General features: G+C 43.6%; 1 protein-coding gene across 1 annotated transcript in view; it reads right to left on the bottom strand.

Annotated features, from left to right (window-relative positions):
• LOC125446762 (transient receptor potential cation channel subfamily M member 1-like) overlaps positions 1–25669 on the bottom strand; it is a 186645-nt gene that overhangs the window by 25768 nt on the left and 135208 nt on the right. Inside the window, exons 17-23 of the mRNA XM_059640140.1 lie at positions 24848–24877; positions 17972–18267; positions 17530–17758; positions 14747–14866; positions 14330–14461; positions 3489–3617; positions 1012–1263 (exon numbers count right to left, since the gene is read on the bottom strand). Coding sequence (XP_059496123.1) covers positions 1012–1263; positions 3489–3617; positions 14330–14461; positions 14747–14866; positions 17530–17758; positions 17972–18267; positions 24848–24877 — 1188 coding nt within the window. The remainder of the gene's footprint in view (positions 1–1011; positions 1264–3488; positions 3618–14329; positions 14462–14746; positions 14867–17529; positions 17759–17971; positions 18268–24847; positions 24878–25669) is intronic.

Genomic DNA, 25669 nt, shown 5'->3' with positions numbered 1-25669 from the left:
GAAGTATTCAGGAACTACTGTTTGGGGCAAGAGTTGAAAGAAGTGTAAATTAGCATGAAGGCTAGTAAAACCATAACAGGATCTATAAATGAGGATGTCGAGCTTGATTTAAAGAACTAGCAGCAGATGGTGGCTGCACTAAAGTCTGCGTAGGGAACCCAGTTATAACAAAAACCAAAAGAACTGCGGGTGCTGCAAATCAGGAACAAAAACAAAGTTGCTGGAAAAGCTCAGCAGGTCTGGCAGCATCTGTGGAGGAGAAAACAGGGTTAACATTTCCGGTACAGTGATCCTTTGTCAGAACTGAGGAAGGGTCACAGTACCCGAAATGTTAACCCTGTTTTCTCCTCCACAGATGCTGCCAGACCTGTTGAGCTTTTCCAGCAACTTTGTTTTTGAAACCAATTATAACGTTTTGTCAACTCGCAGCTGAGGAGAATTTCCAAGTCTTTCCACAAAGAAATGAATATGATCTGAAAAGGGTGCGATCTACGTTTAAAAGGGAATTACCAGCCCCTTCCTTGCTGTTCCATATTAAAATTCAATATACATTATTCAACATACAGTAGTCAACTGTACTAGAATGTATTAGAATGTACTACAACGTAAGCCAGCTGTGAAGTGGAAACTAGGTTACTGAATGGCCTGGACAGAGTGACTGTTGGAAAGGTGTTTACATTGGTAGGAGAGACTAGGACCCGAGGACAAAACCTTAGAGTAAAGGGAAGACCTTTTAGATTGGGGATAAGGAGAAACTTCTTCAGCCACAGAGTGGTGAATCTAAGGAATTCAATGCCACAGAACGCTGTGGAGGCCAGGTCGTTAAGTATAGGGGATCAAGGGTTATGGGGAGAAAGTGGGAGAATGTGGTTGAGAAGCTTATCAGCCATGTTTGAATGGTGCAGCAGACTCGATGGGCTGAATGGCCAAATTTATGCTCCTATGTCTTATGGTCTTATAGTAAAGTACAGATTCTTGGAGTTTGTGACTCAGATGCTAGGGCTCACTCACCATCTTCCCAATCATCATCACGTAGGGCCCAAGGTACTTGTTGACGCCAAAGATGTCAAGGACACGGATATACCAGATGATGATGTCCACACAGTAGATGACACGACCATAGCTCATATAGGGTTGACTCTGGAGCCGCAGTAACACACCACAGCTGAAGATAGCGATGGCCACCATGTCTGTGACATTCCAGTATTCCTGCATCCACACCTTCACCTTCTGCCTCAGTTTACTTGGCTCTGACATCAGAATCTAAATTTAAAAATAAATTAACAAGAATGAATTTGTCATTACTCATGAGGCACAAACATGTCATCTCCAATGTATGTATATTTACGGTGAGTTTGGTGTAATACACATGCGCATACAAATTAGATGCAAGGGTAGGTCATTTCGTCCTCCAAGCCTGCTCTGCCATTCAATAAGATCAACATTGATTGATTACTCCAGATTCCCACCTCCTCCTAAATAAACTTTCATCCCATTGCTAACCACAAACCTTCTAACTCTACCTTCAAAACATTCAAAGATTTTGCTTCCTCCACTTTTTGAGGAAGAGAGTTTGAAAGAGTCATGACACTCTGTGAGAAACGTTTTTGACTCACCTCTGTCTTGAATGAATGATCCTTTAATTTGAACAATGCCCTTAGGTCGAAACATCAACTTTCCCGCTCTGCTGATGCTGCCTGGCCTGCTGTGCTCCTCCAGTTCCACACTGTGTTATCTCTGACTCCAGCATCAGCAGTTTTTACTAGCCCTTAGATCTGGATTCTTTTACAAGAAGGAAGATCCTTCACACATCATTCTTGTCAAGTTCCCTCAGGATCTTGTAAATTTGAATCAAATTGCTTCTTACTCTTCTAAACTCCAGCAAACAAAAGCCTAGTCTGTCCAATCTTTCTTTATAAGACAATCCACCCATTCCTATCAATCTAGACATTAGTCTGGTAAATGTTCACCAAACTGCTTCTGATACATTGTCATCCTTTCTTAAATAAAGAGACCAATACTGTACACAATACTCCATAATTCTCCAGAGTGGTCTCACCAGTCCCCCGTACAACGGAATCATAACTTTCCTACTTCTGTATTCCATTCCCCTCACAGTAAGGAACAATATTCTATTAGCTTTCATAATTACTTGCTGTACTCGTAGTTTAATCTTTTGTGAGCCTTGCACTGAGAGGCACATATCCCTCAAAAATTACTCACCATTCAGATATTGAGATTCATTTTTACTCTTGCCAAAATGGACAATTTTACATTTTCTCATCTTCCTTTTGACAGATGCTAAGTTAACTGGTCTGTAGTTACCTGATTTTCATCGCTCTCCTGTGATGAATATTCATGACAATGTTATTGTTGTGATTTTAAATTGAGTTCTAGAAGTGGACTTTAAAGAGGCTTTATGAAAAGACCCTTGAGGTAAATACTTCGATGCTTTTGAAAACAAATAGTAGAAGACAGATTTTTTAAAATGGACTATTAACTAGAAACAAGATCATCTTGATGAGTATACGAACAGGAATGGTTTAGAGGGATATGGGACAAATGCTGGAAAATGAATTGATTTATATAGGATATCTGCTCAGCAAGGACATGTTGGATCAAAAGATCTCTTTCTGTGCTGTATATCTGTATGATTCTATAACTTGCATCCGATGACACAGGAAGGGCACTGCCATCTGACAGTCTTCAAAACAGTCAAGGCAGAACACAGAATAGTACAGCAAAGGGACAGGTTTTTCAGCTCACTATGAATGTATTGATCATGATGCCATTCTAAACTAATCACATCTGCCTGCACATGGTCCATATCACACACGTGTCTAATATATCTGCTTCTACCACCTCCTCTGGCAATATGTTCCATGCACCTACCACACTCTCTGCAAAAGACTTGCCTCACACATGTCCTTTAGACTTCCCCCATCTCACCCATATTTGTGCAATTATCTATCTTTTCTCTAAGTTTGATGCTATCTTTAACCTTCTTCATTAACTGTGGATGGTGGGTCATTCTCTTGGAACTTCTCTTGTAAGGAGAGAGGACGTGGATCCTGGAAGTATGCGTACAGATGGGACAGGTGTTTCAGTGTCCAAACATATAATTACTGGAGTATTAGTAACCTGACAAAAGCCTTGGCAGGCAGTAGACTGAATGAAACCTTCAATTCGTTAGTAACTTTTTGTTTCAGTTGATGACCATTCTGCTGTATTCTCTGACATGTCTGTGGTCAGTGATCTTTGACCCCAACACATGACCTTGCCCAAAACTGACCTTCTCCACCTGACCAGTGACACTCCCCCAAAACCAGTGACTTTCCTGCATGGTCAATGACCTTTTCCCAAAGTTACCTTCCCCATTACAGTCTCCCATGTTAAGGTTAAATGTACTGAAACACAGATCCCCATTCAGGGGACACTATAACTGAAAGAACAGGTTTGAAAGTGATAAAATGACATGATTTCCTCACCTCCCTGATTTTCTCAACTGCCAACATCAAAATGTAGGAAATGAGAATCCATTCTGCAATTGAGGGCAAGCCATCCATCTTCACCAGTATTACATAGTTGTAGAGCAGCAAGTAAGCAAGATATGCCATCTGTGGAAGAACAGAGATGCCTTCTGAATAAGGAGTATCTATAATTTCACAGGGCGTGCTAAGATCAATAACAAAGTGTATTTGCAAGTTGGGTGAGATCCGGGTGTTCAGGTCCATCGTACCCTGAAGCAGGTAACGCAGGTTGATAGTGTGGTCAAGAAGGCATACGGCATGCTTTCAGTCATCAGACTGGGTATCGAGTACAAGAGTTGGCAGGTCATGTTACTTTTCGACCACATTTGGAGTACTGCATACAGTTCTGGTCGCCGCATTATCAGAAGGAAATGGATGTTTTGGAGAGGGTGCAGAGGAGATTCACCAGGATGCTACCTGGTATGGAGCGCGCTAGCTATGAAGAGAGGTTGAGTAGATTAAGATTATTTATATTGGAAAGATGGAGGCTGAGGGGGGACCTGATAGAGATCTGCAAAATTATGAGAGGTATAAACAGGGTGGTCAGCAAGAAGCTTTTTCCCCCCAGTATGGGGGACTCAATTACTAGAGGTCACAATTTCAAGGTGAGAGAGGAAACGTTTAAGGAAGATATGCGTGGCAAGTTCTTTACAGAAGGAGGTGCGTGCCTGGAACGCATTGCCAGCGGAGGTAGTAGAGGTGGGCTCGATAACATCATTTAAGATGCATGAATGGACAGGGAGCAGAGGGATACAGATCCTTGGAAAATAGGCAACAGGTTTAGAAAGAGGATCTAGATCGGCGCAGGCTTGGAGGGGCAAAGGGCCTGTTCCTGTGCTGTAATTTTCTTTGTTCTTTGTGTAACAACCAGAGCAGACACAATTGACGAATCAGCTCCTTCTGTACCGTATAATTCCACAGAACAGAGTGTCTAAGGCAGAATTTCAAATCATCATAATTCAAAAATAATGCGATCAGGATAAGGGCATATGAGGGGCAAGCAAGTCTGCAATTTTCTGATGGATTAACATTCTCACATTCCACTAATCCTCAATCCCTTGTCCACAATGTTAGGCAGCCATTCAGCCTATTGTGCTAGTCTGTGAGTTACCAATTAGTCCCACACCATAATCTTTCCTCATGGTCATGGAAAGCTGTCCTTTTCAAGTTTTATCTGAGTCCCAAATGGAACATACCCCTATATACTTGGAGGGATGAATAGCACCAATACTAAGAATATTACATCAATTGGCAAAGTTGGAGCAAGAAGGAAAGTACAAAAAGTCTAAAATCAGGGTTACTCTGCATCTATGAGAATGCATAGTCTAGTCAATATGTTTGGGGAATGACGTGCTTATTGTCAAGTAGAAATGTGATGACGTCACTGTAACAGAGACCTGGCTCAGGGAAGGGCAAAGCTGGTATTAAATATTCCTTGGTACAAGCTAAGAATCCATTCTGTGGAGCAAGCCATCCATCTTCCCCATAGTTAACACAGGAAGTAAGAAAAGAAGGCTGAGGCCTGACATTATAGAAGGTTATAAAATCTTGAGAGGTATCGGTAGGGTGAATAACCAGATATTTTTCCCCAGGATAGGGGAGTCCAAACTAAAGGGTATAGTGTAAGGTGAGAGGTGAAAGATGTAAAAAGGATCTGAGGGGTGAATTTTTAAACACAGAAGCTGGTGCATGTATGGAACGAGCTGCCAGAGGAAGTGGTGGAGGCAGCTACAATTATAACATTTAAAAGTCATCTGGATGGGTACATGTATAGGAAGGGTTGAGAGTGATATGGGCCAAATGCTGGCAAATGGGACTAGATCAGTTTAAGAGATCTGTTCATCCCAAACAAGATGGACCAAAGGGTCTGTTTCTGTGCTGTACATCTCTGTGACTCGATAAAAGAAAGGAAGGAGGAGTGGCAGTATTGGTTGAGAAGCATGCTAGAGAAAAAGGACTTCCCATTAGGCCCAAGGACAGAAAAAAAGTGTGTCTGGAGCTAACAGACAAAAAAATGTGCAATTATATTCCTCGGTGTAGGATTTCTTTTTGGGAAGTATTTGGGGCAGCATGGTGATTTAGTGGCTGCCTTACGACGTCAGGGACCCAGGCTCAATTCCACCCTCAAGTGACCACCTATGTGGAGTCTGCATTTTCTCCCTGTGTCCATGTGGGTTTCTGCCAGGTATTCCAGTTCATCCCACAATCCAAAGATGTGCAGTTTAGGCGGATTGGCTATGCAAAATTATCTATAGTGTCTGGGGATGTGCAGACTAGGTAGATTAGCCAAGGTAAATAAAGTGATAGGCTGGGAAGGTCTTTAGAGGGTCAGTGTAGACCTGACGGGCCGAATAGCCTCTTTCTTCACTGTAGGGAAGAAGTGTTTTATGTGATAATTGCTGGCTTGCTCGAGCCATTTCAGAGGGCACTGAAGAGTCAATTTCTGTAGGTGCGTTCTCACATATATGCCAGACCAGGTAAGGATGGCAGAATTCCTTCCTGAAAAGGACACCAGTGAACCAGATTGGTATTTATGACAATCAACAGTGGTCACATGGTTGCTATTAGTTTAGCATTTTATTCAAGATTTTTTTTATTCAAATGTCACCCTCTACCAAAGTGGATTTGAACCAAGACCTCGGAACATTAGCCTGGGTTTCTGGATTACTACAGTGATAATACCACTAGGCCACCATTTCCCCACTCCTCAGGGATGAAGTGGGCCAACTGGATCGAGTGTCAGTGAGGGAATATTTAGGAGACAGTGTTCACTGTATCATCATATTAGGATGAGAATAGAAAAGAACAACAATACAGAATAAGAATAAATAACTGTGACAACTGACACTCCTGGGGTCAGAAAGGAGCCGGGCCAAATGGACGAGAACCAAAAGAACAACAATAGCTGAACAATGGATTATCTTTGCAACATTGTTTGAGTGCAGTCAAGAAATATTCCCTCAAAAGGGAAAGGAAGGGCAAACCAATCTAGAACTCCTTGGATGAGAAAGAAGATAGAAATCATAATAAAGAAGTAAAAGTGTACTTATGAGAGATAATGGGAACTGCAGATGCTGGAGATTCCGGGATAACACAGTGTGGAGCTGGATGAACACAGCAGGCCAAGCAGCATCTCAGGAGCACAAAAGCTGACGTTTCGGGCCTAGGCCCTTCATCAGAAAGTGGGATGGGGTGAGGGTTCTGGAATAAATAGGGAGAGAGGGGGAGGCGGACCGAAGATGGAGAGAAAAGAAGATAGGTGGAGAGGGTGTAGGTGGGGAGGTAGGGAGGGGATAGGTCAGTCCAGGGAAGACGGACAGGTCAAGGAGGTGGGATGAGGTTAGTAGGTAGGAGATGGAGGTGCGGCTTGGGGTGGGAGGAAGGGATGGGTGAGAGGAAGAACCGGTTAGGGAGGCAGAGACAGGTTGGACTGGTTTTGGGATGCAGTGGGTGGGGGGGAAGAGCTGGGCTGGTTGTGTGATGCAGTGGGGGGAGGGGATGAACTGGGCTGGTTTTGGGATGCGGTGGGGGAAGGGGAGATTTTGAAGCTGGTGAAGTCCACATTGATACCATTGGGCTGCAGGGTTCCCAAGCGGAATAAGAGTTGCTGTTCCCGCAACCTTCGGGTGGTATCGTTGTGGCACTGCAGGAGGCCCATGATGGACATGTCATCCAAAGAATGGGAGGGGGAGTGGAAATGGTTTGTGACTGGGAGGTGCAGTTGTTTATTGCCATCCCCCTCTCTGATGAAGGGTCTAGGCCAGAAATGTCAGCTTTTGTGCTCCTGAGATGCTGCTGGGCCTGCTGTGTTCATCCAGCTTCACACTTTGTTATCTTAAAAGTGTACTTATGGCAGGCATTTTTGGGTAGAGAATACAATTAGAAACAATACTCAAAGGTTCAAAGAGGAAATAAAAAAACATATTCGAGCTGTAAAGTAATGCCTAAATCTTCTTTAGGCACATCAACAGTGAAAGGAGGGTAAGAAGAGAATGAGGAGGATGTAGATCCTATTCAGGCCACAATGAAAGAAGAGGAAATTCTATACTTGGAAGGGTTTAAGATTGATGAGGAGGAATTACTGGATTGCCCGACAGTACTTCAAACTGACAAAAAAACTGAAATGATTACACCAAGGATATTGAAGGAAGTGAAAGTTGAAACTGGAGGGGCACTGGTCATAAACTTTCACTCAAGAGAGATGCTAGAGGGCTGGGTAATTATAATTTGCATCCTTAATCAAAAAGATTGTGAGCATAAGTCCAGCACTTACAGGCCAGCCAGTTTAACTTTGAGAAAGGGAGGCTTCTGGAATTCAGAAGAATGAGAAGTCACCTGATTGAAACATAAAAGTTTCGGAGCAGAGTTGATAGGATGGATGTTGAAAGGATGCTTCCTTTTAAGGGAGAGACTAAGGCATACAGTTAAAAATATGGCGATGAGGAGAAATTTTTTTCCTCAGAGGATTTGAGTCTGCAGAATTCTCTTCCCCAGATAGCTGGGAAGGCAGGGTAATTTAATATTTTAAAAGCATAGTTAGATCGTTTCTTGAACTAACAAGAGAGTCAAAAGGTGTACAAAATAGGTGGGAAAGTGGGGTTGAAGCAGATCAACCATCATCACATTGAATGGTACAGCAGGCTCAAGGGACTGAATGACCCACTTTCTGCTCCTTTCTCAATGTCTTTTATTCATTCATGAGATGTGGGAATCGCTGGCCATCGCAGGTAATTCCCCTGATGGCAGTTGACTCTGTAGATCACTCGCTGTGGATGTGGAGTCACATGTAGGCCAGGGTGTAGTCATGGGAGACACAGGGAAGTGGTGGAAGGATGCTTTTTGGAATGGAGAGCTGTGACTAGTGATGTTCCACAGGAATCAGTGCTGGGACCTCTGCTGTTTGTGGTCTGATTTGAAGGAAAACGTAGCTGGTCTAATGAGTAACTTTGTGGATGATACAAAGATTGGTGGAGTTGTGGATACTGAGGAGCATTTTCAGAGGATACAGCAGGATATATACCAGTTGGAGACATGAGCAGAATAGTGGCAGATGGAGTTTAATCCAGACAAATGTGAGGTGATGCACTTTGGAAAGTCAGGTACAGGTGGAAACTGTACAGTGAACGGCATAACCTGGAGTATCGATATTCAGTGGGATCTGGGTGCGCAGGTCCACAAATCGTTGAAGGTGACAGTGCAGGTAGATAGGGCAATAAAAAAAAAGCCAATGGCATGCTTGCCTTCATTGAAAGGGGCATTGGTTAGAAGGATAGATGAGTTATGCTGCAGCTAGAACTTAAGTTAGGCTACACATAGAATATTGCAAGATAATAAAATATGAGGCTGGATGAACACAGCAGGCCAAGCAGCATCTCAGGAGCACAAAAGCTGACGTTTCAGGCCTGGACCCTTCATCAGAGAGGGGGATGGGGAGAGGGAACTGGAATAAATAGGGAGAGAGGGGGAGGCGGACCGAAGATGGAGAGTAAAGAAGATAGGTGGAGAGAGTATAGGTGGGGAGGTAGGGAGGGGATAGGTCAGTCCAGGGAAGACGGACAGGTCAAGGAGGTGGGATGAGGTTAGTAGGTAGATGGGGGTGCGGCTTGGGGTGGGAGGAAGGGATGGGTGAGTCCAACCTGTCTCTGCCTCCCTAACCGGTTCTTCCTCTCACCCATCCCTTCCTCCCACCCCAAGCCGCACCCCCATCTACCTACTAACCTCATCCCACCTCCTTGACCTGTCCATCTTCCCTGGACTGACCTATCCCCTCCCTACCTCCCCACCTATACTCTCTCCACCTATCTTCTTTACTCTCCATCTTCGGTCCGCCTCCCCCTCTCTCCCTATTTATTCCAGTTCCCTCTCCCCATCCCCCTCTCTGATGAAGGGTCCAGGCCCGAAACGTCAGCTTTTGTGCTCCTGAGATGCTGCTTGGCCTGCTGTGTTCATCCAGCCTCACATTTTATTATCTTGGAATTCTCCAGCATCTGCAGTTCCCATTATCTCTGATACATAGAATATTGCAGATAGTTCTGGTCACCACACTACCAGAAGGATGTGGATGCTTTGGACAGGGTACAGAAAAGGTTTACCAGGATGTTGCCTGGTATGAGGGATTTTAGCTATGAAGGAATGTTGGCTGAACTGGATTTGTTTTCCCTGTAATGCAGAAGGTTGAGGGGTGATCTAATAGAAGTTTATAAGATTGTGAATGGCATGGATAGAGTGGAACGTATGAGGCTTTTTTTCTCAGGGTGGAGGGGTCAATTACTAGTGGACACAGGCTCAAGGTGAGAGGGAGGAAAGAGATGTGTGAACATGTTTTTCACACAAAGGATGGTGAGTGCCTGGAACACGTTACCAGAAGTGGTGGTGGAAGCAGGCACAACAGCAGCGTTCAGGAAGTGGCTGGATGAATACATGAATAGAAGGGAATAGAGGGACACAGATCCTGTAAGTGAAGACAGTTTTAGTGTGGAAGGGCAAAATGTGGCAGCACAGGCTTGGAGGGCCGAAGGGCCTGTTTCTGTGCTGTATTGCTCTTTGTAGAATAATTAAGAATGGCAGATTTCCTTCCCTAAAGGACATTAATAAACCACATGGGTTTTTACAATAGTGGTCACCACAGAGGAGTCTTTTTAAGATCTGATTTTTTTATTGAATTCAAATTTTACTACTTGCCATGGTGGGATTCAAACCCATCTATTGAGAACATTGGCTTCAGGTTTGTGATTACTTAGTCCAGTGACATTACCACTACCTCATGGCTAATAGGTCTAGAGAAATGGTTACACAGCAGGATCAGTCAGGTTGATGGGTGACTGCCAGAAAAAGTAAGAAGGTAGTTCAGAAGTGTCCTATGGCTATTCCTCCCTCAAACAGATACTCAGTTTTGGGTACTGTTGAATAGGATAGTCTCCTAGAGGAAAATAGAAGGGACAGTCAGACCGTGGGTACTAAGAATGTATCTTATGTTAGGTGGGGTTTGACAAAATCTAAAAGAATAATTGTTTTAGGGGACTCCCCTGTCGAGGTTACAGGCAGAAGTTTCTGTGGCAGTCAGTGTGAACCTAGGATGATATGTTGCTTTCCTGGTGTCAGATTAAAATGTCTGAAGCAAATTGTTAAAGTGGGGTGCATGAAAAACCTGGAGTTATTGTACGCATTGGTAGGTAGTGACAGTCATGGAAAAGATTAAGGCTGTACAGAGTGAATAGACAAGGCTAGGTGGAAGATTAAATGTCAGACCCTCAGAAGTAGTAATCTCTGGTTTATACCTGGTGCCAAGCTCAAAATGAGGGAAAGAATAAAAGGAGATAAATCAATGGCTGAAGAGGTGGTGTAATGTTCAAGGATTTGCATTTTTGGGTCACTGATCTCTTCTGGGGCAGAAAAGACCTGATCAAAATGGATAGGTTTCACCTGCGCTGGAAAGGGACCAATATCCTAGCAGGAATATTAAAGGAGATTGTAAACTATGAGAGAGGGGTGGGGAAGGATAAATAGATAGATGAAGACGGTTTTGAATCTGAAAAGATCAAGTTAATTAGAAGAGACAGACAAGAGCAAGTCAGAGAACAAAATAATTCTGAAGAATTAAACTGCACTTACTTCAATACAAGGGGCCTCACAATAAGGCTGATGAAGCATGTCCGAGAACACGGAATGGGACATCATAGCTATTACAGAAGCTTGGCTGAGGGATGGACAGCACTATCAGTTCAATGCTCTGGGTTTCAGACGCAATGGAATAGAAAGGGAGGGCAGGAGAGGAGGGGAAGTGGTGTTTTTGATTAAGGAAAACATTCCTGCTGTTACTTTAAAAGATATTCCTCAAAAATTCTCCTGTGAAAATATATGGTTGAAAGTAGAAATGAAAAAGGAATGATCACTTTAACGGGCTTGTACTATAGACCTCCCAATAATCACAGAGAAATTGAGCAACACATACATAGACAGGCCTCAGATGTATATATAAGAATAATAAGGTTGTAATATAGGATTTTAATTTTCTAAACATTGACTGGGGCTACCACATTGTTAAAGGTTTGGATGGTGAATAATTCAAGAAATTTTTCTTTATCAATATATAAATATTCCCATGAGAAAAGTAGCAAACCTAGATCTTCTCTTGGGTTATAAGACAGGGCAAGTGACAAACGACAGTTGGGGAACACTGGGTCTAGTGATCATAATTCTAGTTGCTTTAAAGTAGTTATGGAAAAGGATAAGCCTTACATGAAAATTAAAGTTTTTAATTGGAGTAAGGCAATTTTTAATGGAATGAGACAAGAACTTCCAAATATTTATCGGATTAGACTATTCACAGATAAAAGGACATCTAATAATTGGGAGGCTTTCAAAATGTGATTACAAAAGTTCAGACTCATTATGCACCTGTTAGAGTGAAAGGTAAGGCTGGTAGGATTAGAGAACAACGTTTGAATAAAGATATTGAGGTTCTCGTCAAGAATAAAAAGGAATCATATATTAGACATAAACAATTGAGTTCAAATGAATTGCTTGAACAGTTTAGGGTGTAGGAACATTTTTAAAGGAGAGATCAGGAAGATAAAGAGGGGATATCAGAAAACCTTGGCAAATAAGGTTAAGGATAATCCAAAGAGATTCCAAAAGTACATTAAGAGCAAGACAGCAATTAGAGAGAGAGGAGGGCTCCTTAAAAGGTCAAAGAGGTTGTCTTTGCACTGAATGATTAAATAATTATGTTGCATCAGTTTTCGCTGTGGAGAAAGGAATGGAAGTTAGAGAACTCAGGGAAATAAATATTGATGTTTTGAAAACAGTTCACATTAGAGAAAAAGAGGTGCTAGAGGTCTTAGAAAATGTAAAGGTGGATAAGTCTCTGGGACTTGATCAAGTGTATCCTAGGACATTGTTGGATGTTAGGGAGGAAATGGCAGGGTCCCTTGTGGAAGTATTTGTATCATCTATAAAAATGGGTGAGGTGCCGAATGCCTGGAGGGAGGCTAATGTTGTTTTTGGTTAAGAAGGGGTGTATGGGGAAGACTGGGAACTACAGGCCTCAAAGTCAGACTTCAGTGGTGGGTAAGTTGTTGGAAGTGATTCTGAAAGATAGAATTTATATGCATTTGGAGAGGCAAGGAATGATTAGGGATAGTCAGCATGGTTTTGTGTGAGAGAAATCACGCCTCACAAACTTGGTTGAGTTTTTTTGAGGAAGTAACCAAGAAGATTGATGAGGTCAGAGCAGTAGGCATTGTTTACATGGACTTTATTAAAGCCTTTGACAAGGTTCCGCATAGTCTACTAAAGTTAGTAAAATGAGGTCACATGGGATTTGGGGTGAGCTTGCCAATTGGATACAACATTAGCTTAATGGCAGGAGACAGCGTGATGGTGGAGAGCTGTTTTCCGAACTGGAGGCTTATGGCCAGCAACGTGCTTGGGGGATTGGTGCTGGGTCCACTTTTGTTTGTCATTTATATAAATGATTTTGATGAGAATACAGAAGGCATGGATATTAAGATGGTGGATGACACCAAGATTAGCGGTATAGTGGATAGTGAATGAGGTTATCTAAGATTACAAAGAGATCTTGATCAATTGGGTCAATGAGCTGAAGAGTGGCAGATGGAGTTTAAATTTGGATAAATGCGAGATATTGCACTTTGGTAAACAAATTAAGGCAAGACCTATACACTCATAGGGGAGGCAACGGCCTAGTGATATTCTCACGGGACTGTTAATCTAGCGACCCGGATAACATTCTGTTATCCAGGTTCAAATCCCACCATGACAGATGGTGGAATTTGAATTCAATAAAATGTCTGGAATTAAGAATCTAATGATGACCGTGAATCCATTGTCAATTGTTGGGAAAAACCCTTCTGGTTCTCTAATGTCCTTTAGGGAAGGAAACTGCCATCTTTACCTGGTCAGGCCTGCATGTGACTCCAGACCCACAGCAATGTGGTTGACTCTCAACTGCCCTCTGGGCAACTAGGGATGGGCAATAAATGCTGCCTAGCCAGCAATACCGTCATCTGTTAATGAAGACAATAATTAAAAGTAGGGCCATGGACAGTTTTGCAGGTACATAAGGTACATAATTCTTTAAAGTTTGCATGACATGTAGACAGGGTGGTTACGAAGGGGTTTAGCATGCTTGTCTTCATTGCGCAGACTTTTGAGTATGGGAGTTGGGACATTATGTCGTTTTTGTACAGGATGTTGGTGAGGCCTCTTCTGGAGTAGTGTGTCCAATTTAAGTCACCCAGTTATAGGAAGGATATGATTAAGCTGGAGAGGGTTCAGAAGAGATTTACCGGGATGATGCTGGGATTAGAGGGCCAGAGTTGTAAAAATAGACTGCATTGCCTGCGACTTTTTTCACTGGAACGTAAGAGTTTGAGGGGTAACCTTATAGAGGTTTATAAAATCATGAGGAGTATAGATAAGCAGAGTGGGAGTTGTCTTTTCCTTAGGGTGGGGGGATTTCAAGATTAGGGGGTGTATTTTTAAGGTGAGAGGAGAGAGGGATCTAAAAAAGTCATGAGGAGCAATTTTCTTTACACAAGAGTGGTTCATGCGTGGAATGAAGTTCCGCAGGAAGTGGTGAATGTGGGTCAGCTACAACTTTTATAAAGGTGTTTAGATAAGTACTTGAATAAGAAATGTTTGGTGGTATATGGTCCAAACACAGGTAGGTGGGACTAGTTTACTTTGTGATCATGGTTGGAATGGCCCAGTTGGATCAAGGGGTCTGTTTTTGTGTTGTATGACTCTATAGCTCTACATTTAAAGCTGGCATTTACCGTATGGAACCAGAATTTAACAATTGGTGCATTGTAGAACTCATAAATCTTTCTTCCAATCGGGATGCTTCTGTGATTTTCCATCCCATCTTCTTCATCTCCTTTTCTTGAAACAGCCTCAGTGTTTGCATCCTGAAATAACAAGAATAGAATTTCATACCGGACATCGTACACGGTCAGCGCCCCGCACCGGACACCGTACACGGTCAGCGCCCAAACCAGACAACATACTGCTATTCATCATAGTTCAGTCCCACACTGAGCATATCATTCACTTGCTCAGTCTCTGATATTTCCTGTTTTAGTTTTTTTAAGGTTAAACCTCATGGATTATGCCCTCATCCCAACTGACCTCCTGCGCACCCCCCAACCAAGTGTCATCCTGTGCCCCATTCCACCCCCTTCTGGCCCACTTACATTGTCTTCCTCCTTCTCTTTCCCCTGTTCATTGTCTCCAGTTGCTTCATACGATAAATCATCACTACTTTTAAACTCCATGAAGAGAATGGCTGGTGGGAATATGATTCCCAACATAATCTGACAGGAGATCAAAATCACGTGTTAGTAAAGTAGATTCAGGATGAAAAGTGACCACAGGCCTGATTTGTTGCATTTTATAACCATTTATGATTATAATGTAGGCAGTTAGATCAAAATAAAGATACTGCAGGGAACATGGAAACATTTGAACAATGCATAACATCTCACATTGCAGTTTAACTGCATTTGCTACACTAACAACCCCTTGACAAATGTCATCGTGTGGATAATGTGCTGGAAAAATAGAAACACTTTTTTTCTATATCACACTTGCCATTTCTCCAGGATGTCATGAAGTACTTTACAGACAAGTATGTCACGTTGAAGAGGAGTCACTGATTGTAATCGAAGAAATGCCAGAGCCCAATCATGCACAATGAAATACAACAACAGCAATAATTTGGGGAAATAGTGGTGGAATAGCAATGGCACTGGACAATAATTCAAAAACTCAATGTTCTGAGGATTGGGTTCAAATGCCAGACGGTCAAATTTGAATTTTAAAAAAATCAGGAACAAACTGCTAAGACATAATAGCATTATAATCATTTGTAGCTCAGGTTGAGGTTCTGGATGCGAGTTTGCTCGCTGAGCTGGAAGGTTAGTTTTCAGACGTTTCGTCACCATTCTAGGTAACATCATCAGTGAGCCTCCGACGAAGCGCTGGTGTTATGTCCCGCTTTCTATTTGTCTGGTTAGGTTTCCTTGGGTTGGTGATATCATTTCCTGTTCTTTTTCTCAGGGGATGGTAGATTGGCTCCAAGTCAATGTGTTTGTTGATGGAGTTCCGGTTGGAATGCCATGCTTCTAGGAATTCTCGTGCATGTCTCTGTTTGGCTTGTCCTAGGATGGATGTGTTGTCCCAATCAAAGTGGTGTCCTTCCTTATCTGTATGTGAGGATACGAGTGATAGTGGGTCATGTCGTTTTGTGGCTAGTTGATGTTCATGTATCCTGGTGGCTAGCTTCCTGCCAGGTTGTCCAATGTAGTGTTTGTCACAGTTCTTGCAAGGTATTTTGTAGATGACGTTCGTTTGGGTTTGCTCGGGTACCCTATGAACACAGTCCGCTGATTTCTCAGCAACAAACCCAAACAAACAAACAAAACGGGCTCATAAACCATAACCACTCTCCCCTACATCAAAGACATTTCCGAAATGACTGCCAGACTACTCGGACCCCTTGGCATCAGGGTAGCCCACAAACCCACCAACACACTAAAACAGCAGCTAATGAACTTAAAAGACCCTATACAGACAACAAATAAAACGAACGTCATCTACAAAATACCTTGCAAGAACTGTGACAAACACTACATTGGACAAACTGGCAGGAAGCTAGCCACCAGGATACATGAACATCAACTAGCCACAAAACGACATGACCCACTATCACTCGTATCCTCACATACAGATAAGGAAGGACACCACTTTGATTGGGACAACACATCCATCCTAGGACAAGCCAAACAAACAGAGACACGCACGAGAATTCCTAGAAGCATGGCTTTCCAACCGGAACTCCATCAACAAACACATTGGCTCCAAATCAATCTACCACCCTCTGAGAAAAAGAACAGGAAATGACATCACCGATGCAGGAAATGACACCACCAACCCAAGGAAGCCTAAACAGATAAATAGAAAGCAGGACATAACACCAGTGCTTCACTGGAGGCTCACTGATGATGTTACCTAGAATGGTGACGAAACGTCTGAAAACTAACCTTCCAGCTCAGCGAGCAAACTCACATCCATTATAATCATTGTTGATTGTTGTAAAAACCCATTGTCTTCAGTAATAACAGTGTGGAGCTGGAGGAACGCAGCAGGCCAGGCAGCATCAGGGGAGCAGGAAAGTTGATGTTTTGGGTCGGGACACTTCTTCAGAAATGGGAAAGGGGGAGGGAGCTCTGAAATAAATAGACAGGATGGATGGGATTGAGGAAGATTGGTGGGATAGTGATAGGTGAGTGCAGGTAGGAACTGATGGCGATTGGTCATTGAGATGGATGGGGCAGATAGGTGGGAGAGAAGATGGACAGGCTATTTCAGGTCAAGGAGGTGGGAATGAGAGGGAGGGTTGGACATGGGATCAGGCTGGGCAGTGGAGAGATTTTAAAACTGGTGTTTAGGCCATCGGGCTGTAGGCTCCTGAGGTGTAATATGAGGCGCTGCTTCTCTAGTTTGCAGGCGGTTTCATTGTGACACTGGAGAAGATCCAGGATGGACAGGTCACCCAGGGAGTGGGAGGGAGAGTTAAAATGTTCAGTGACTGGGAGGTGTTGTCATTTGTCACGCACAAGAGTGCGGATGCTCTACAAAACGGTCTCCGAGTCACTGCTTGGTCTTCAGTAATGCGCTTTGGAAAAGAAAGGATGCTTTCTTTAACTGGCCGGGTGTATATGATACTCCAAAACCACAGCAATGTGTTAGCATCTGTTATTAGGGAGAGGCAATAAATACTGGGCTAAACAGTCACACCCACATGCAGGGGGCATGAAAGAGAATTGCATTCATTGAGCAATAGAAGATTTTTAAAGATGCATCATGGTAACAGAATCATAAAGATAAATGAGAAGATATTATGATTATAATTATAAAAAGATGAATGGGTTTGCATTTATATTTTGCGATTGAAGCAGTAATCTGAGAATTGCACCTTAAGGCCAGGATTTTTCCGCATATGAAGCCGCCCCATCCACATATCAGTCAGTAGCATCTGGCTACAAGTGTGTGCGATGAAGTCGCGGTGTTTTGCAGTCACTGCCAGTTTCAGGCAGGTTGAATTGCTCCAGTTTTTCAGTTCATATGTCAGCAGTTTCATTGCCACCTGCTCATCATGTTTGTATGATTGGTCTAACAAGTCGACAGCAAGCTGCCCAAAATCCCTTCAAAAAAGAGAAGCAGTGAGAGAGGACAAAGGAAGACACAGACATGTAACTGAACAGCTCACAGGTCCTTGATCAATTTTAGCTTTAATTCTGTTGATTGTATTTTTAATAGGCTGCAAAGAAGTAACTGCATTTTAGAGAAGAACAGGAGAGTGCATTTGAAAAATGCAAAGAGAATTGAGTGTGGGATAAAAAGGAAGGGGAACTGACTTTGAGTTGTTGTCCAGGTCCTGCGAGATGTCATCCACGAGCTCACTGCCAGAACACTCGTTTGACATGGCTTTGTAAAGCTTGCAAGCGACAAGGGCCTTGGCCAGAGCTTCTTCACCATGCTGCCAAAAAAACAACGCCATTCTCTGCCGTTTCATCAATACAGCCCACACCAGCAGCTCATGGAACGGATGGGTGAATCGGCCAATGGTTGGGTCATCCTCATCAATGTCAATCTCTTCTTCCTTCTTCTTCTTTTTCTTCTTCCTCTTGGATTTTGAGGGTGGTTCATCATCCTGGGACAGGTCACAAGCAGGGTTAAAAGCACACAGCAAATATCCTTTCGCACCAATAAATCTCTCATTCACCAGCACTTCCCATGATGCCAGATCACATGAAAGAGAGAAACCAAGAGCTCGCAAGCACAAGGATTACCTGAGACCAGGCTCATCTCAAAACTGCAAACATCTGTTTGATTCAAAAATTAATTGTCACATCAAGTTACTTTCATCCTCTCCTTGGAAAATAAAAATGATAAAGAAAATAAAAGTGATATTGGGGAAAAGTGCAGATTTGGGAGAACTCAATGGGCTACAGTGTGTACAAAATGCCAGCTTTGGATTTAATTACTTTAGCATGATGAGTAAAGTAAAATAAAACAAGGAACTGTTAATGCTGGAAACCTGAAAGAAACAGAACAGAAATTACTGGAGAAACTCAGCAGGTCTGGCAGCATCTGTGGAAGGAAACAGAGTTAAGGTTTTGAGTCTTCATAACTGTTTAGAAGAAAGGTTACTGGACTCAAAACATTAACCCTGTTTCTGTGTATTGTGTAACACACACTGACAGTCACAAGATGGAGAACCAGGGCAGGGTGCTGCTGATGTTTTATTAAAGATCAGATTCCATGTGGTGCAATCAGAATACCCTGGACCCCTGTACACAGGACGGAGAACCTTGTATCTGGGAGTGGACTGTGCAATACATAAGACCATAAGACATAGGAGTGGAAGTAAGGCCATTCGGCCTATCAAGTCCACTCCGCCATTTAAATTATGGCTGATGGGCATTTCAACTCCACTTCCCTGCACTCTCCCCGTAGCCCTGGATTCCTTGTGAGATCAAGAATTTGTCGATCCCTGCCTTGAAGGCATCCAATGTCCCAGCCTCCACTGCACTCTGCGGCAATGAATTCCACAAGCCCACCACTCTCTGGCTGAAGAAATGTCGTCTCATTTCAGTTTTAAATTTACCCCCTCTAATTTTAAGGCTGTACCCACAGGTCCTAGTCTCCCCGGCTAACGGAAACAACTTCCCAGCGTCCACCCCTTCTAAACCATACATTATCTTGTAAGTTTCTATTAGATCTCCCCTCAACCTTCTAAACTCTAATGAATACAATCCCAGGATCCTTAGCCGTTCATCGTACGTTAAACCTATTATTCCAGGGATTATCCGTGTGAATCTCCACTGGACACGCTCCAGGGCTAGTATGTCCTTCCTGAGGTGTGGGACCCAAAATTGGACACAGTATTCTAAATGGGGCCTAACTAGAGCTTTATAAAGCCTCAGGAGCACATCACTGCTTTTATATTCCAACCCTGTTGAGATAAACGACAACATTACATTCGCTTTCTTAATTACGGACTCTACCTGCAAGTTAACTTTTAGAGAATCCTGGACCTACGCTCCCAAATCCCTTTGTACTTCTGCTTTACGAATTTTCTCACCATTTAGAAAATAGTCTATGCCTGTATTCTTTTTTCCAAAGTGCAAAACCTCACATTTACTCACATTGAATTTCATCAGCCATTTCCTGGACCACTGTCCTAACCTGTCTAAATATTTCTGCAGCTTCCTCACCTCCTCAGTACTACCTGCCTGTCCACCTATCTTCGTATCATCGGCAAACTTCGCCAGAATGCCCCTGGTCCCTTCATCCAGATCAGTAATATATAAGGTGAACAGCTGTGGCCCCAACACTGAACCCTGCGGGACGCCACTCGTCACCGGTTGCCATTCCGAAAAAGAGGCTTTTATCCCAACTCTCTGCCTTCTGTCAGACAGCCAATCCTCAATCCTAGCCAGTAGCTCACCTCAAACACCATGGGCCCTCACCTTGCTCAGCAGTCTCCCGTGAGGCACCGTATCAAAGGCCTTTTGGAAGTCTAGATGGATAACATCCACTGGGTTTCTCTGGTCTAGCATTTTTGTTACCTCTTCAAAGAATTCTAACAGGTTTGTCAGGCACGACGTCCCCTTACTAAATCCATGCTGACTTGTTCTAATCTGAACCTGTACTTCCAGGAATTTAGAAATCTCATCCTCGACAATGGATTCAAGAATTTTACCAACTATCGAGGTTAGGCTAATCAGCCTATAATTTCCCATCTTTTGCCTTGATCCTTTAAGCAAGGGGGTTACAACAGCAATTTTCCAATCATCTGGGACTTTCCCTGACTCCAGTGACTTTTGAAAAATCACAGCCAAAGCCTCTGCTATTTCCTCAGCCACCTCCCTCAGAACTCTAGGATATAGCCCATCGGGGCCAGGAGATTTATCAATTTTGAGACCCTTTAGCTTTTCTAGCACTTTCTCTTTTGTAATGCCTACCATACTCAACTCTGCCCCCTGGCTCTCCCTAATTGTTGGCATACTACTCATGTCTTCCACTGTGAAGACTGACACAAAGTACTTAAGTCCTTCACCTATTTCCTTATCCCCCATCACTAGCCTTCCAGCATCAATTTGGAGCAGCCCAATGTCTACTTTTGCCTCTCGTTTGTTTCTTATGTATTGAAAGAAGCTTTTACTATTATTTCTAATATTATTAGCTATCCGACCTTCATATTTGATCTTCTCCTTCCTTATTCCTCTCTTTGTTATCATTTGTATGTTTTTGTAGCCTTCCCAATCTTCTGATTTCCCAGTGCTCTTGGCCACTTTATAGGCTGGCTCTTTTTCTTTGATATATTTCCTGACTTCCTTTGTCAGCCATGGCTGTCTCATCCCACCCTGGATAATCTCTCTTTTCTGTGGGATGAACCTCTGTACTGTGTCCTCAATTACACCCAGAAACTCCTGCCATTGTTACTCTACTGTCTTCCCCGCTAGGCTCTGCTTCCAGTCAATTTTCGTCAATTCCTCTCTCATGCCCCTGTAATTAACTTTATTTAACTGTAACACCATTACATCCGATTTTGCCTTCTCTCTTTCAAACTGCAGACTGAACTCTACCATATTATGATCGCTGCCTCCTAAGTGTTCCCTTACTTTAAGGTCTTTTATAAAGTCTGGCTCATTATATCGCACTAAGTCCAGAATAGCATGCTCCCTTGTGGGCTCCATCACAAGCTGTTCCAAAAAGCCATCCTATAACCGTTCCATGAATTCTCTTTCTTTGGATCCACCGGCAACATTATTCACCCAATCCACCTGCATATTGAAGTCCCCATGATCACCTTGACCTTGCCTTTCTGACATGCCCTATCTATTTCTCGGTGCATCTTGCGCCCCTGGTCCTGATCACTGTTAGGAGGTCTGTACATAACTCCCATTATAGTTTTTTTGCCATTGTGGTTCCTCAATTCCACCCACACAGACTCCACATCCTCTGACCCTGTGTCATTCAGTGCCATAGATTTAATTCCATTCTTAACTAACGAGGCCTACCTCCCTGTCTTTTCGATATGTTGTGAATCCTTGGATGTTTAACTGCCAGTCCTGAGCTCCCTGCAACCAAGTCTCTGTGATGCCTACCACATCATAATCATTCAAGAGGATTTGTGCTGTTAATTCATCTACTTTGTTGCGAATACTACGAGCAATTAGATAAAGTGTCTTAATGCTAGCTTTCTTATCATTATTAGAGAGGTTGGAAATCCCAAGATGTCTTAAGTTATCCTTCCTTTTTGCTGTATTCCTAGTCTGCCTCGAGCTTAAATCCACCTGTACACATGCTATCCTGTTGCTTATCTTTCCATTTAACTCCACACTCCCTGTCTCTTTCACTTTGCCTTCCCCCCAACTCACGAGTTTAAAGTCCTACTGACCACCTTATTTATCCTTTTCGCTAGAACACTGGCTCCAGATCGGTTCAGGTGGAGACCGTCCCAACAGTACAGATCCCCCCGTTCCAAAACTGATGCCAATGCCCCATGAAATGGAATCCCTCTTTCCCACACCAATCCCCTAGCCACGTGTTTACTTCCCTAACTTTCTTTTCCCTATGCCAATTGGCACGTGGCTTGGGCAGTAATCCGGAGATTATGACCCTTGGGGACCTGTACTTCAATTTCTTTCCTAGTGTTTCATAATCCCTGAACAGGTCCTCTACCCGAGCTTTGCCCATGTCGTTAGTTCCAACATGGACCACAACAACTGGATCCTCCCCCTCACGCTCCAATATCCTTTCAACCCGGTCGGAGATGTCCCGCACCCTGGCACCGGGGAGGCAACACACCATGCGGGACTCCTGATCCGGCTTGCATCGGATACTATCTGTCCCCCTAATTATAGAATTCCCTATAACAACTACCTGTCTTTTTGCTCCCCCCTCTTGAATGACCTTCTGAGCCATGGTGCCGTGGTCAGCTGGCTCATCCTGTCCACAGTCCTTTCCCTCATCTGTACAGGGAGCAAAAATCTCGTACCTGTTGCTCATGGTCAAGGGCTGAGGCTCCTGCACCCCTAAACTCAGAATCCCGCTATCTGCCTCACTTACAGTCACCTCCTCCCACCGCATCCCAAAACCAGCCAAGCTCATCCCCACCTCCTTAACCTGTTCTTCCTCTCACCTATCCCCTCCTCCCACCTCAAGCTGCACCTCCATTTCCTACCCAATAACCTCATCCCGCCCCCTTGACCTGTCCGTCCTCCCCAGACTATTCCCTCCCTACCTCCCCACCCATACTCTCCTCTCCATCTATCCTCTCCTGTATCCATCTTCAGTCCGCCTCCCCCTCTAACCCTATTTATTTCAGAATCCTCACCCTATCCCCCTTTTCTAATGAAGGGTCTAGACCCTTCGTTAGCTTTTGTGCTCCTAAGATGCTGCTTGGCCTGCTGTGTTCATCCAGCTCCACACTTTGTTATCACTTACAGTCACACCCTGTTGTGGAAAGTTCTTTACACAGAGGGTGGTGGGTGCCTGGAATGCGTTGCCAGCGGACGTGGTAGATGCAGACACGATAGCATCTTTTAAGATATATTTGGACAGGTACATGGATGGGCAGGGGGCAAATGGACACAGACTGTTAGAAAATAGATGACAGGTTAGACAGAGGATCTTGATCAGCGCAGGCTTGGAGGGCAGAAGTGCTGTAGGTTTCTTTGTTTCTTTGTTGTCCCTGAACTTAATCTACCGGGTGTGACTGTCTCCTGAAACAAAGTGTCCAGGTAGCTCTCCCCCTCCTGGATGTGCTGCAGAGTTTGAAGCTCAGATTCTAGATCATTTACTCTGATCCGGAGTTCTTCCAGCCACCAACACTTGCTGCAGATGTGGTCGCTGCGGTTCGCAATGGGATCAGCCAGCTCCCGTAGCATACAGCTACAGCACATCACCTGTCCAGCCATACTACTTATTTAGTTAACTTTTACAATTTACATATTAAAATAACTTCTAGTACTTCTCTGCTACGGTCTTTTTCAATTAAGCAATTAAACTTTTAATCAGTTACACAATACACAAGGATATAAATTGAAAAGCCTTACCTTAACAACACATGAGAGTCCTTCTCGGCTAGAGGTCCTGCTCTTCCTGCTGCTGGAACAGGAATGGAGGACTCTGCCAGTCAAGGTAGATATTTGCTAATCTTTAAAGAAGAGACTCACCCACCTGTAGGCCTCTGATCGACGCTCCCGCTCTTCCTGCTGCGAGTCTGTGGACTCTTAATTAGGTTAGAGGAGGAGGGAGGGAAGCCCTACTGTGTAGGACCTGGGGCTTCGAGGTAAATGCTTAAATAACGGTCACTTACCTTCCCAACTGCCTCTCTGCTTCGGAGAGGGGCCCGGAGACATGCTGGGGAGAGGGTAATGAAATTGGGACCAATGTTGATTGTTGAAAGTCACATGGGACAGGTGGCATTGGGAATAAGCAAGCATGAATTTCATGAGATTTTCTTCTGATTATTTTTCCTCCATCTGACTTATTGGGAGCGCAGTGTCAACAGAAAGTAATTGGAGCACAGCGCTGTAACTGTAACCTCATTATCATGTGTATCCTCCCTATCACGTGTGTCTGCCTGTACACATCATTACAGACCTATAAGTGACACAGTTACCACGTTACATGGACATTGTTACATAGCGTTACTACGTCGCACCCTTCAATTCCCTGTAACCACATGGAATCATCTGATATACAGGCAATTACTGTAGTAGCTGTGTAATTGCCCCAGTATACACAGCGTTACACTCAATACCCATGTTATTGTATACCTTACTCTGTTAAAGAGAATATGTGGAGGTGTCAGTGTTGGACTCGGGGTAGAAAAGGTGAGAATTCACATGACACCAGCTTATAATCCAACAGGTTTATTTGAAAACACAAGCTTTGAGATCTTGCTCCTTCTTCAGGTGTTAGCGAGAGCGGTGGCATCAGAGGATTCCATTCAGTCACAGGAAACTGAGAAATGATCACCTTTGATTAAGGGTCAGTCTTGTTGGATAAAGCAAGTGATGCAAATGCTCACTCTCAATGTGAAGGGTTAGAAAGGGCAAACACTGAAGACATCTGCAGGGGATGGAGTAAGAATGGCTCCTTGGGGGAAGACAAGTTTGGCAGGGAGAAACAGAATGTACCAAGGATCAAGAGGAAATCAAAAACCAAATGTACATCAAAAACACAACATCAAGAGTTCTTCAAACATCACTCACCTCCATTCCCAGAAGTTTCAGAGCTTTTGGCTGCAGGAAGACACAGGGAAATAAATTAACAAACAAAGAGTAAAGTCTAGTCATCTCACAGAGCAGTTTCTTTTTATTGTCATCAGGAAAAGCCAATGTTATCAGGAATAGACAATGTTAATCTGTCACTGCAGGTAAAGGTCGGCAACTATTTCTCAGTGAGATCACCAATAATTAAGGAAGGAGTGAGGAGTCACTGAGCAGCAATCAGAGAACAGTGTGGCTTGGAGAGACATTGGAGATTATTACTGAACTAATAAGAGGTTGAGGTTGAAGGACATTTAATGGGTGGGAGGGTGTTAGTATACAGACTCACCGCACCTTCCTCAATGATGGGAGGACAGGCAGGCTGACCCTAATTAAGGTCTTTGCGCATGCAGTTAATGCCCATTTAAATGCCTAATCCCACAGCAATCAGTATTCAATCAGCAGCAGGGAGGGGTAGAAGTCCCTAATTACTGAAGTCTGCAAGATTGGGAAGGGGGAACCATTGAGAGTTGCCCCTAGTCCCTGTACTTTCCCACAGCCAGCAAGTGCCTTCCCAAGTGCTCCCAGCCTGTGTGGCCTGGGTTCCTGAGCTTCTGGTGAGATTATTATCAGCAGAACAACCACTCCCATTGCTTGTAAGAAGCAATGCTGTCCTCTGGCTGGCAGCGAATGGGCTTGGGATTTCTGCCCGTGGTGTTTTTATCCTTAATCCCAAGGAGAGCCTGCAACTGCCCCAAAAGGTGCTTGAATATGGTAGGTGCGACTGAAAGAAGGTAACAATGGTCTCTTGCCTGTTTTCCTGCC

This window comes from Stegostoma tigrinum, chromosome 36 (genome assembly GCF_030684315.1).
Source record: "Stegostoma tigrinum isolate sSteTig4 chromosome 36, sSteTig4.hap1, whole genome shotgun sequence".
Taxonomy (NCBI): domain Eukaryota; kingdom Metazoa; phylum Chordata; class Chondrichthyes; order Orectolobiformes; family Stegostomatidae; genus Stegostoma; species Stegostoma tigrinum.
Note: the sequence above shows the minus strand (reverse complement) of the source record. Positions and strands in the feature narration are given on the sequence as shown.